Genomic DNA, 14213 nt, shown 5'->3' with positions numbered 1-14213 from the left:
GGTCAATTTTAGATAAGCCAAAGGTATATAATCTTTGTTTGCTACGCACATGTTGCAATAGCCATTTGCATGGTACAGACCGGCTGTTTTAACCTTATCATCAGCTGTGATAACAACAAAAGGCTTGTTTTGTTGAGTTGCTGATCAAATCCTCTGTTTGCTGTGTGCCATAGAAAATAATAGGAAAGGGTTCTGGGAGAGGCAGTGGGTGGAGTTATGTGAACCGAGGGTACAAGTTGTAATGTATTTGAAAACACAACCTTGCAATTGAGTATCGTACTTAAGACTATTCAAAGGTATTGCTTCCAGAGTGGAGAAGAACTGTGATACAATGGTCGGATGGGCATCTTTCAGGGGAGTTTTAGTTGTGTATTCCTGCATGGATTACATGGACTGGATTACACAGCCGTTCCAACTCTGTGCCAAACAACATCATTGCCAAGGCAACACTCGACCATTGTCAATCCCCAGCCAAAGCCTACCATCTTTATGGCCTTTTTCACGGTTGCTTGTGTTTCAATTTCCCTTTCCTCGGAGACTAAGGCTGGCCAAAGGTCGGAGAAATGAAAAGTGCAGCTATCAAATCTCTCAGAGGTGTTAAAGAGGACAATAAATACACTACCACGTTCCAGTAATGGTCAGCAAAATAAAAGGGGTTGACATGGGCAGGGCAGAGCCTTCAATGCCTTGTTGTTGTTGCTCTGACGCCTGGCGGGTGCTGGCGTAATAATAATAATAATTATTATTATTATTCTGAAAGAACCTGCTTTGCTTGAAGTCAAATATCAGAAACTCCTCAAAGCACAGCAGACAAAAAACCAGTACAAGAAAACCGCACTACAAATTAGAGCAGAATCAGTACAAGAAAACTGCACTACAAACTAGAGCTGACAGCTGGCACAACAAAACATTGCATGGAAAGTTCCTTGACAAAATTGAAGGAAAAGCTGATGAGGAGAAGACCTGGCTCTGGCTCACAAATGGGACCCTGAAGAAGGAGACAGAAGGCCTGATCCTTGCAGCCCAGGAGCAAGCCATCAGGACAAAGGCAATTCAGGCCAAGATCGAAAAATCAGCTGACGACCCAAAATGCAGATTGTGCAAGGAAACCGACGAAACCATGGATCATATCCTCAGCTGCTGTAAGAAAATTGCACAGACAGACTACAAACAGAGGCACAACTATGTGGCCCAAAGGATTCATTGGAACTTATGCCTCAAGTACCACCTCCCAGCAGCAAAGAACTGGTGGGATCACAAACCTGCAAAAGTATTGGAAAATGAGCACGCAAAGATACTGTGGGACTTCCGAATCCAGACTGTCAAAGTTCTGGAACACAACACACCAGACATCACAGTTGTGGAAAAGAAAAAGGTTTGGATAATTGATGTCACCATCTCAGGTGACAGTCGCATTGACGAAAAACAACAAGAAAAACACAACCGCTATCAGGACCTCAAGATTGAACTTCAAAGACCCTGGAAGAAACCAGTAAAGGTGGTCCCAGTGGGTGCCATGCCAAAAGATCTCAGCTGATATTTGGAAACAATAGGCATTGACAAAATCACGATCTGCCAACTGCAAAAGGCCACTCGACTGGGATCTGCACGCATCATCTGAAAATACATCACACAGTCCTAGACACTTGGGAAGTGTTCGACTTGGGATTTTGTGATACGAAATCCAGCATATCTATCTTGTTCGCTGTGTCATAATCAAATAATAATAATAATAATATGCAACAACCACCCCCAGTCTTACTTAGCAGGTATGCAGTTCTAGTTTACATGACCATATGTTGGTTCGACAGAGTCACAATCTCCCGATGGAAAGCAGTTCACCTCTTAACTTTCGAAAGCCATTTTTAAATACAAAAAAATATGGAAAGCCATAAGGATTAAACCAGTTTTGAACAACTGCCAGAAGCCCAGCAAAGAGGGAGCCTGCCTGATTTCCCTTGAGTGGGAGTTTGGGAAGAATTAGAAGCCAAGGGAGACAGATGGATTTTTAAAACCTTCAGTGAGCAAAGCAAAGATGGGCTCAGGCCACACAGAAGAGACTTTTTAAAGGGGAGAGAAGAAAGCTCAGAGTAAACAAGTTAGGTCATTGATATCACTTGTGGAAGGTGAGGAAGACCCTCAGCCATTGGTCAATTTTAGATAAGCCAAGATATATATTCTTTGTGCATATGTCCTTCTCTTCCTGTGAGCAGGTGCCTTCCTCCAGAAAGTTCCAAGGAGAGAAGAAAGCTCAGAGTAAACAAGCTAGGTCATTGGTATCACTTGTGCCAAAGTAGGTGTGGAAGGTGAGGAAGATCCTCAGCCACTGGTCAATTTTAGATAAGCCAAGATATATATTCTTTGTGCATACGTCCTTCCCTTCCTGTGAGCTGGTGCCTTCCTCCAGAAAGTTCCAAGGAGAGAAGAAAGCTCAGAGTAAACAGGTTAGGTCATTGGTATCACTTGTGCCAAAGTAGGTGTGGAAGGTGAGGAAGACCCTCAGCTACTCGTCAATTTTAGATAAGCCAAGATATATATTCTTTGTGCATACGTCCTTCTCTTCCTGTGAGCTGGTGCCTTCCTCCAGAAAGTTCCAAGGAGAGAAGAAAGTTCAGAGTAAACAAGTTAGGTCATTGGTATCACTTGGGCCAAAGTAGGTGTGGAAGGTGAGGAAGACCCTCAGCTACTCGTCAATTTTAGATAAGCCAAGATATATATTCTTTGTTAACTGCGCACATGTTGCATGGTACGGACCCATTGAAGTGGGTGTGTATGGCTGTTCTGCCTTCTCATAGCGATGGTGAAAATAAACTTTGCCTTTTGCATCTCTCACGAGACTGGGTTTTCTGCCTGATTTTCCCTCCTGAAGGTAATTATTAGGTATGTCCAAAAAATCGTTTTGAATCTTATATCGGATTTATATCGGATTGTTCTCGCTTTTTGAGACGCATTCCGAGACGTTGTCTCACAGCGCAACCGGCAATGTAATTTGAACCATCGTTGGCCCATTCTCTAATTGTCTCTTAATGTTTCGTTAATTTTTTCCCATAGTATTAAAAAAATAATCTAGCTTTCAATTTTGTTAAGAATAGTTCTTTCTGGATCATAGCATACCTTTGCAGAATCAGTAGTCTATTTCATTAAGAAGGCATTGCCTTTCAGGCTTGTGGGATCACATAGCCAGAGACACCATTGGTTTCCAGAGTTCTTGCTTACAAATATCGCAACGGAATTTATAGTTTTCAAAGAATCTTTGCACTCCTTGCCAGGGCATTGCTTGGCGTGGTCACTGGTCCAGTGTACTATAAAAAGTTATGAAAATTCGCCAAAAATCATAGGAGACAGGAAACGTTCTGCAATTTGTTGAGCTAAGAGTGTTGAATGTGTTCTCCCACTGTACCAAATGTGATGAGGATAACTCAAGAAATGAGGGCGGGAGAGCCCTCTAAAAGCCCCCCCCCCCGGGTTCCTATTTTTGGCGATTGCCACTTTAGAAACATTTAGAATCATTACGAATTTTCGGAAATGTCCGAAATTTTCGGGTGAAAAATTCGGAAATACTTTCTATATCGAAGCGCCAGCGCCCCCTACTTTAGAAACGAGAATTTAAACATTTTTTTTCATCGATTGGACATGCCTAGTAATTATTAAAGTTGCGTGGAAACTGTGTTGTCGAAGGCTTTCATGGCCGGGATCACAAGATCGTTGTATGTTTTCCGGGCTCAGAAGTATTCTCTCCTGACGTTTCGCCCACATCTATCCATACCTCATAACCTCTGAGGATGCCTGCCATAGATGTGGGTGAAACGTCAGGAGAGAATGCTTCTGGAACATGGCCATACAGCCCGGAAAACATACAACAACCCTACTATACTTTGTTCATTTTTAATTCCAAAACGTAATCTACTTTCTGGATAACTCTCGTACATCTAGGCATTGTCTAGTTTTCCGTCGATACGGAGGGCTGTCGGTCTTATTTTTTTGAGCCCTGAAAATACTTATGAGCCCGGAAAACAGACAACAACCCTTGCTTGGAAACTGTCTCTCAAAAATAGCATAAGGTGAAACTGGGTATCGCTTTGCCATTTTCCCAAAACACCCCCAAGAAAGTTGTTTGCTGGCCTCGTCGCGATCTGATCCGAACGTAATCTCAGTCTAAACACACATTTGCCCGTTTGGCAGGGAGGGAAGCGAAAGGGGCGCAGGTCGGAGTAAAGCAGTGCTTTTCAGCCTCCAAAGCTGCTTAAAGGTTTAAATCTCTTTAGAGGCCCGTTTTTAATTAAAATACTACGACCAGAACGGAAGCCAGGAGTGCCTTTAGGGAAGACGAGGTGAGGGGAACAGGAGACTTTGGTGATTCCACACCCGGTCGCAGATGGCCGGATTTCCTAAACTCGCCATGACATGACAGAGCGGTAATGCCGCCCCATGGCTTTTGCTCAGATGCGCAAAACTTTTGAAAGACAGCGCCTGTCATCTGCTGTCTTTCAAAACCATCTTCTATGTGCTGACTCAGGTTCAGCACTTGTAATTTCCATGGTGAGAAATCCCACCTTTTGCCGCTTTCCATCAATTCAGCTGCAATACAAGGTTTAGGTTACGTGATGATCCGCTATGAAGGCGGGACAAAACGAACGTAAATGAGAGCAGATTTATTTTTATTTTCTCCTTTCAAGTACTAGACTCAGGAACAGACCGAGAGTCATCAGTCATAGAAAGATTCCCATTCTCTAATACGAGGGCTATCCAAAAAGTAGATTACGTTTTGGAATTAAAAATAAACAAAATATAGGAGAAAACATTTACCATATGCAGTTGAAAGCCACACCCAAATACCACTTCTCAACATAGTCGCCATTGAAATCTAGGCACTTATCATAGCGAGGAATGAGCTTGGCAACTCCTTCCCCACCAAACTCTGCCTCTTGCATCCTCAACCAGCCGGAAACACAGCGTTTTGCCACACCCAAGTACCACTTCTCAACATAGTCGCCATTTAAATCTAGGCCCTTATCATAGCGAGGAATGAGCTTGGCAACTCCTTCCCCACCAAACTCTGCCTCTTGCATCCTCAACCAGCCGGAAACACAGCATTTTGCCACACCCAAGTACCACTTCTCAACATAGTCGCCATTTAAATCTAGGCCCTTATCATAGCGAGGAATGAGCTTGGCAACTCCTTCCCCACCAAACTCTGCCGCTTGCGTCCTCAACCAGCCAGCAACACATCGTTTTGCCACACCCAAATACCACTTCTCAACATAGTCACCATTTAAATCTAGGCCCTTATCATAGCGAGGAAGGAGCTTGGCAACTCCTTCCCCACCAAACTCTGCCGCTTGCAGCCTCAACCAGCCGGCAACACATCGTTTTGCCACACCCAAATACCACTTCTCAACATAGTCGCCATTCAAATCTAGGCACTTATCATCATCGCCAAAACGCTGCGTTGAAGACACAAGTGGCAGAGTTTGGTGGGGAAGGAATTGCCAAGCTCATTCATTGCTATGATAGGTGCCTAGATTAGAATGGCGACTATGTTGAGAAGTGGTATTTGGGTGTGGCAAAACGCTGTGTTGCCGGCTGGTTGAGGACGCAAGCGGCAGAGTTTGGTGGGGGAGAAGTTGCCAAGCTCATTCATCGCTATGATAAGTGCCTAGATTTGAGTGGCGACTATGTTGAGAAGTGGTATTTCGGTGTGGCTTTCAACTGCATATGGTAAATGTTTTCTCCTAGACTTCGTTCGTTTTTAATTCCAAAACATAATCTACTTTCTGGATAACCCTCGTACATCTAGGCATTTTCTAGTCTTTTGTGGATACGGAGGGCCGTCGGTCCTATTTTTTTGCCAACCTTACAAATTCATCTCTTTGCATCCTTGCCTCTTTAGGGGAGCCACCTCGGTTGTCTTCAGCTGCGAAGAGAAAGGGACCCAGGTCCAGTACGCAGCCAAAATACTGAAGAAAACAGTGAGTTTCCCCTTTTTCCTCTGACCTTGGGTTCCCACACATTTACTAGCGATTCTCACAGAACGCCTGGGACGAACCCTTAAACTTAATCTTCTATCTTCTTTTTTAGCTAAATATTTCCTTACAAACCAAAGTAAGATTATAGTCCTCATGGTCCTGGTTAAAAAGCATGGGCCGAGATCTAAATGGCAGTCTACAGAAGGTCAACACAACCCCATTGTGAAGATGCACAAGAGGACATTTTGAAAAGGATAAACCTTAAACCCCACTAACTATCAATTCATCTATCTATTATTATTATTATTATTATTATTATTATTATTATTATTATTATTATTATCTATGAAAGTACATATGCATGTATGTTCTGCAAAGGCTCCTACATGGCTTGATGGATCTCTGCCAAACTTGGTACACATACCTTTCACCATCCAACTTGAACTAAAAATTTCAACTAAAAAATCGACCCCATTAGGACCCCAAAAATTAATAAATATGGATGCAATGCTTGGATGCAATTGTCATGGAGACTTTCTAAAGAAGGCCTTCTCGGAAGCGAGCTGGAGAAGAGAGAAAGGCCTTCTTAAGAAAGCAACATTCAGGCAAATGATTCAATCCTCCTCTATATTGTTCTGACTGATTTGTGTCCTTTTGTTTGAAATCTTCAGATTGACAAGAAGATCGTTCGCACCGAAATTGGGGTTTTGCTGCGTCTCTCGCATCCAAATATTGTAAGTAAGGTCAATCTGTGAATTTTCTTGGGAGGCCATTTTGGAACAGGTGTTTAAAGCTAATCACGGCTGACAAAAATTCTAGAGGGATCCGCAGAGGCCATCTAGTCTAAGCCCCCTACTCCATACAGGATCTCCATCTAAGCAGGTAGATGCCCAGCCTTTTTTGGAATGTTTTTTGGAAGGTTATAGCGAGTGTCGTGAACACACACAAGAGCCCTGCCAATGTCCTCCACATACACCAGTGATTAGGACACACAGGAGGTGGAGCTAGATGAGTGGGCGTGGCTTCCCAAGAGCCCAAGACAGGGCTGAGAATCTATACCTCTCCTGAGGTGCTTGTTGGGACACAAAGGGCCTCCTTCCAAGAGCTTGAAATAGGGCTGAGCCTCTATAGCTCTCCTGAGAGGCCTTTTAGGACTAAAGGGCGGGGCTAGGGGTGGGGGCGGGGCCTTTTTCCAAGAGCCTGAGACAGGGCTGAGCCTCTATACCTCTCCTGAGAGGCCTTTTTGGACTAAAGGGCGGGGCTAGGGGTGGGGGCGAGGCCTCCTTCAAAGAGCCTGAAACAGGGCTGAGCCTCTATAACTCCTGAGAGGCCTTTTCGGACTAAAGGGCGGGGCTAGGGGTGGGGGCGGGGCCTCCTTCCAAGAGCCGGAAACAGGGCTGAGCCTCTATACCTCTCCTGAGAGGCCTTTTAGGACTAAAGGGCGGGGCTAGGGGTGGAGGCGGAGCCTCTTCCTAAGAGCACGAGACAGGGCTGAGCCTCTATATACCTCCCCTGAGGCGCTTATTAGAACACGGACTGGGGTATAGAGGTCCAGCCCTGACAGGCACTAGGGAAGAGGCCCCGCCCACTGTGTCCTGGCAGGCGCCGCAGGACAGAGATAGAAGCTCAGCCCTGTCTCAGAGCTCATAACTCCGCCCATCCCCGTCCTGGCCGTCCATTTGTGGGGCCCCCCACCTCCCCCTCCCAGCCCTGCATCTTGGACTAGAAGAGCCTCAGCCCCGCCCTCTTTAGCAGGAGGCACGCCCACCACTCTAAGCCACGCCCACCTTTCCAGGGGGCGCTGGGTAGTATTTTTTCTGGAAAGGTGGCAGTAGGCCAAATAATTTTGGGAACTACTGACATACACCATCCTGCCCACCACCCAAGTGAAGGCTTTCTTACAGTAACAATTTTATCCTATGTTTCCTCCACCATAGACATCCCAGTGTTTCTGACTCTCTCAATTAGTGTGGAATTCACATGACACTGCTCACTGCTTCTCCCATAACCCTTTCCTATTCCTATACAGAGGAATTGATCAGCAACTGAACATACTAGAGAGATATACAAGTTTTACTGTTAGCAGTAATAAAGACAAACAGACTTGCAGACAAACACAGGACTTGACTGAACTGATGTAATCAGTAATGCACACACACTTGTGTCTGGACACTCCCCAGTTCCAGCCACACATCAAGGTCATCACAGCTTCTCAGTAATTACAGACTGTAGTACACTCTGGATGATGCAATCAGTATGCAATACAAACCAAGACACAAATTACAAATCCCACATTAACAAATTCACCATCATATATAGGACTTGTAGGCACTGGGATGTATAGTTCACCTCCAATCTAAGAGCACTCTGAACTCCACCAATGATGGACCTGGAACTCACTTGGCACACAGAACCCTCATGACCAAGAAAAAATACTGGAGGTCTTTGGAGGGATTTATAGGAGTTGTAGTTCACCTACATCTAGAGAGCACACCGAATCCCACCCATTTCAAAGCAGACCCAGCAGAAGCCCATATAAACAGAATTCTCCGAACGAGACAACCTGAGAATGCCAGAATTAAATACAGCTGGCAAGTGGGTTGGCAGCTGAGAGTTCTGGCGACTTGTCGGGAAGAACAGTCCGTCTCCTAGCTACGCTCTGTGCAAAGACTATGAATGTAATTTACTTTACAGCTTCTCGATTATTTCAAGAGTTGGATAAAGCAGGCAATAATGGCTCTTGACTCTGGCCCCTGATATTCTCCTTTGCCCTGATTCTTCACGGCCTCTTCATATGGAAATTGAGCTTCCTACCAACTTTCTCTCCACTCCAAACTCCAGAACATACTCTGGCCCAGTCTAGGATCAGGCCAGTCTAGGAACTGGTCAGTCTGGGCCCATAACCAATTGTCAGAGTAATTGCAGCGCAGCAGTAGTTGGATGGAATCAGTGCAACGCAGAACGAAGTGACATCCAGAGACTTTGGTAAAACTATATACAGTAGAGTCTCACTTATCCAACATAAACGGGCCAGCAGAATGTTGGATAAGCGAATATGTTGGATAATAAGGAGAGATTAAGAAAAAGCCTATTAAACATCAAAATAGGTTATGATTTTACAAATTAAGCACCAAAACATCATGTTATACAACAAATTTGACAGAAAAAGTAGTTCAATACGCAGTAATGTCATGTTGTAATTACTGTATTTACGAATTTAGCACCAAAATATCACGTTATAATGAAAACATTGACTACAAAAATGCGTTGGATAATCCAGAATGTTGGATAAGTGAGTGTTGGATAAGTGAGACTCTACTGTACAAAGTTTTACTGACTTCAGTAATAATCAAGACAAACAGGCTTGCAGACAATGGACACAGGACTCTCACTCTAGGCAGACTCAACACTCGACAGAACTGAACTGATGCAATCAGTAATGCATACACATTTGTGTCTGGATACTCCCTAGTTCCAGCCACACATCAAGGTCATCACAGCTTCTTAGTAATTAACTCTTTCCAGACTATAGTACACTCTGGATGATGCAATCAGTATGCAATACAGACAAGACACAAATTTCATTTAAACACTACCAATACACAAATCTCACATTAACAATTCATTCTACAGCATAGACGCATCCCTAGCTTTTCTATCCTATTGCTGCTGTTGCACCTCAGTGCTGGTTCACCTTGCTCTTATCACACACTCCACCACAGCAGACTTGGTTTTTATGGTTTATTGATAAAAGATAGCGAAGTCTTAATAAAAAACAGTAAAGAAAGCAGCAATCTGCAGAATATAGTTCAAAGTCTCTATTACCGCAAATCAGTCCTGAAAAACAAGGCAGCGTGAACTCCAAAATACAATCCAAACACAGAATCTAGGCATGAACAAAACAAGACTTTGTTTCCATGAGCAGAGACAAGGCAGGAATTAAGCTTCCCAAAATTAACGTTGCTTCGTCTGAAATCTTTCCCTCTTTCACCCAATTTAACCATGCTTACAAGCTAAGGAAGCATTCCTCTGACCTTGGGTTCCCACACATTTACTAGCAATTCTCACAGAATGCCTGGGACAAACCCTTAACTAGGGGTCCCCAAACTTTTTAAGTGGAGGGCCGGTTCATGGTCTCTCAGGCTGTTGAGGGGCCGAATTATCATTTGAAAAAAAAAACGAACAAATTCATATGCACACTGCACATGTCTTATTTATAGTGCAACCCCCCCCCCAACTGTTTATTTATTTACTAAATTTATACCCCACCCTCTCTCACCCTGAAGGGGACTCAGAGCGGCTTACAAGTTGTATGTACATACAATATATTATATTATTGGCTTTATATATTACTATATTATTATTAGTTATTATTATATTATTAGTAATATTACATTGAATATATAATGTATAATTAATATTATTATATTGTATAATTATTAGTATTGTATTACAATACTATTACATTATAATATTAGTACAGTAGAGTCTCGCTTATCCAACGTAAACAGGCCGGCAGAACGTTGGATAAGCGAATATGTTGGATTATAAGGAGAGATCAAGGAAAAGTCTTTTAAACATCAAATTAGGTTATGATTTTACAAATTAAGCACCATAACATCATGTTATACAACAAATTTGACAGAAAAAGTAGTTCAATACGCAGTAATGTTATGTTGTAATTACTGTATTTATGAATTTAGCACCACAATATCACGATATATTGAAAACATTGACTACAAAAATGCGTTGGATAATCCAGAACGTTGGATAAGCGAGTGTTGGATAAGTGAGACTCTACTGTATCAATATTATATGTATACACAATATATTCAATTATTACCATAGCACAATATTAGTAAATGGAAGAACAATACAATATTTAAAAATAAAAACAATTTTAACCAACATAAACCTATCAGTATTTCAGTGGGAAATGTGGGCCTGCTTCTGGCCAATGAGATGGTCAAGTTAAGTAGGATTGTTGATATTGTGTGCCTTCAAGTCATTTCAGACTTTGGATGAGGCAAAGTCTAAAACTGAGGGTGGGGGCCAGGTAAATGACCTTGGAGGGCCGCATCCGGCCCCCGGGCCTTAGTTTGGGGACCCCTGTGTCTCTATCTAAGGAAGACTCCTCTGACTCACTGCCAGAGCCACCTGGACTTTGTTGATGTTCAAAATCCTGTCACCCTTATCACTAACTTCAGCTTCCCTGCTAGTCTGCGGCCTCTCTGACAATTCAGAGCCTTCAACATTTTCTTGGTCAGCCTGCATTTCTGACAATTCAGAGCCTTCAACATTTCCTTGGTCAACCTGCATAAACCCAAATCCCCCTTCATCATCAGACTGAACCACAACAGCTGGAAGCTTTGGTGCGCATTAGATTTGATAGCACATTAGTGTATTTCACAGGAAAGATGTTGGGATTAGATTGAGGCTCCTTTGCTCCCGGGTTCGGAATCCTTTGTCCCCTTGACAGGGAAGGCCACGGAGCCCTCTGAGATCAGCCCAGCCCCTCAGCTGGCTTCTGCGCCATATCGTCAACGCCATCAGCATCCCCGCAGCCCGGCCGCTGGACAGATGCTGGTTAATCCTCCGGGAAGCTGTTTCTAATCCCTAATAGGTTGCTTTTAAGCTGCAAAGCGTGCCTCTGTGAATCACTTCCCCTCGCGCCGGGTTTGCATGGCACATTACGGAGAGGGTTTCTGGATTGTGAGATTGGACTCTTACGGGAATCGGATGTGGCTCTATAGCGCAGTGGTGGATTTTCTCCCGCCAAAGTCCTAACCAGATCTGATCCTGCTTAGCTCTGGGATCTGGTGCCTTTAGGGCAGGGCTCCTCAAACATTTTAAGTGGAGGGCCGATTCACAGTCCCTCAGACTGTTGGGGGGCCAGACTAGGATGAAATAGTCCAAAATTAGGATTGTTGTTGTTGTTGTTGTTGTTGTGTGCCTTCAAGTTGTTTCAGACTTAGGTCAACCCTAAGTCTAAAGTTTAGGACAGGGGCCAGGTCAATGACCCCGAAGGACCTTAGTTTGGGGACCCCTGATCTAGAGGACCATCTAGATGTTCTCATAAGATCATAGGTGAAGAAAGTGACCCTCAAAGGTCATCTAGATGATCTCATAAGGCCATCAGAAGACCATAGATAAGGAAAAGGACCCTCAAAGGCCATCTGGATGGTTTCATAAGACCATAGATAAGGAAAGGGGCCCTCAAAAGCCATCTAGATGATCTCATAGGACCATAGATAAGGAAAAGGACCCTCAAAGGCCATCTGGATGGTTTCATAAGACCATAGATAAGGAAAGGGGCCCTCAAAAGCCATCTAGATGATCTCATAGGACCATAGATAAGGAAAAGGACCCTCAAAGGCCATCTGGATGGTTTCATAAGGCTGTAGCTAAGCTAAGAGACCTCCAAAGACCATCTAGACGATCTCATAGGACCATAGATAAGGAAAGGGACCCTCAAAAGCCATCTAGATGGTCTCATAAGGCCGTAGCTAAGCTAAGAGACCTCCAAAGACCATCTAGATGATCTCATAGGATCATAGATAAGGAAAGGGACCCTCAAAAGCCATCTAGATGGTCTCATAAGGCCGTAGCTAAGCTAAGATACCTCCAAAGACCATCTAGACAGTCTCATAGGACCATAGATAAGGAAAGGGACCCTCAAAAGCCATCTAGATGGTCTCATAAGGCCGTAGCTAAGCTAAGATACCTCCAAAGACCATCTAGACAGTCTCATAGGACCATAGATAAGGAAAGGGACCCTCAAAAGCCATCTAGATGGTCTCATAAGGCCGTAGCTAAGCAAAGAGACCTCCAAAGACCATCTAGACGATCTCATTGGACCATAGGTAAGGAAAGGGACCCTCAAAGGCCATCTAGACAGTCTCATAGGAGGGAGCAATCTTGTTTTCTGCTGCCCTGACGACTAGCAATGGAACAATGGCTTCAAACTACAGGAAAGGAAATTCCTCCTAAACATTAGGAAGAACTTCCTATCTGTGAGAGCTGTTCAGCAGTGGAACTCTCTACCCCCGAGTGTGGTGGAGGAATACTGGAAGTCTTTGGAGAGGTTTATAGGAGTTGTAGTTCACCTACATCCAGAGCGTGTTATGAACCTAAACAATGATGGATCTGGACCAAACTTGGTATGCATACCCGATATGCCCAAATTTGAATTCTGGTGGGTTTTGAGGGAATTGTCTTGGACATTTGGGAGTTGTGGGTACTGGGATGTATAGTTCGCCTGCAATCAATGAGCACTCTGAACTCCACCAAAGATGGAATGGGACCAAACTTGGCACACAGGACCACCATGACCAGCAACGAGTATTTATATCAGGGCAGCTTACAAGTTATATGTACATACAATATATTATATTATTAGTATAGCACAATATAAGCACTATATAAACATTATATAGTGTCTAGGACTGTGTGATGTATTTTCGGATGATGCGCGCAGATCCCAGTAGGGTGGCCTTTTGCAGTTGGCAAATCGTAATTTTGTCAATGGAACCCATGTGCCGATCACCATCGGGACCACCTGCACTGGTTTCTGCCAGAGTCTTTGCAGTTCAGTCTTGAGGTCCTGATAGCAGCTGAGTTTTTCCTGTTGTTTTTCACCTGGGATGGCGACATCAATGATCCAAACCTTTTTCTTTTCCACAACTGTGATGTCTGGTGTGTTGTGTTCCAGAACTTTGTCATTCTGGATTCGCAAGTCCCACAGTATCTTTGCGTGCTCATTTTCCAATACTTTTGCAGGTTTGTGATCCCACCAGTTCTTTGCTGCTGGGAGGTGATACTTGAGGCATAAGTTCCAATGAATCATTTGGGCCACAGAGTTGTGCCTCTGTTTGTAGTCTGTCTGTGCGATTTTCTTACAGCAACTGAGGGTAGGATCAATGGTTTCGTCAGTTTCCTTGCACAGTCTTCATTTTGGGTCATCAGCTGATTTTTCGATCTTGGCCTTAATTGCCTTTGTCCTGATGTCTTGCTCCTGGGCTGCAAGGATCAGGCCTTCTGTCTCCTTCTTCAGGGTCCCATTCGTGAGCCAGAGCCAGGTCTTCTCCTTATCAGCTTTTCCTTCAATTTTGTCAAGGAACTTTCCATGCAATGTTTTGTTGTGCCAGCTGTCGGCTCTAGTTTGTAGTGCGGTTTTCTTGTACTGATTCTGCTCTAGTTTGTAGTGCGGTTTTCTTGTACTGATTTTTTGTCTGCTGTGCTTTGAGG

General features: G+C 43.8%; 1 protein-coding gene across 1 annotated transcript in view; it reads left to right on the top strand.

The window, feature by feature from the left end:
• Window positions 1–14213, top strand: part of LOC100564355 (calcium/calmodulin-dependent protein kinase type IV) — a 60999-nt gene that overhangs the window by 2188 nt on the left and 44598 nt on the right. The window contains exons 2-3 of the mRNA XM_062958919.1: window positions 5891–5969; window positions 6638–6700. Of these exons, the coding sequence (XP_062814989.1) occupies window positions 5891–5969; window positions 6638–6700 (142 nt within the window). The remainder of the gene's footprint in view (window positions 1–5890; window positions 5970–6637; window positions 6701–14213) is intronic.

This window comes from Anolis carolinensis, unplaced genomic scaffold (genome assembly GCF_035594765.1).
Source record: "Anolis carolinensis isolate JA03-04 unplaced genomic scaffold, rAnoCar3.1.pri scaffold_7, whole genome shotgun sequence".
In the NCBI taxonomy this organism is placed as follows: domain Eukaryota; kingdom Metazoa; phylum Chordata; class Lepidosauria; order Squamata; family Dactyloidae; genus Anolis; species Anolis carolinensis.
Note: the sequence above shows the minus strand (reverse complement) of the source record. Positions and strands in the feature narration are given on the sequence as shown.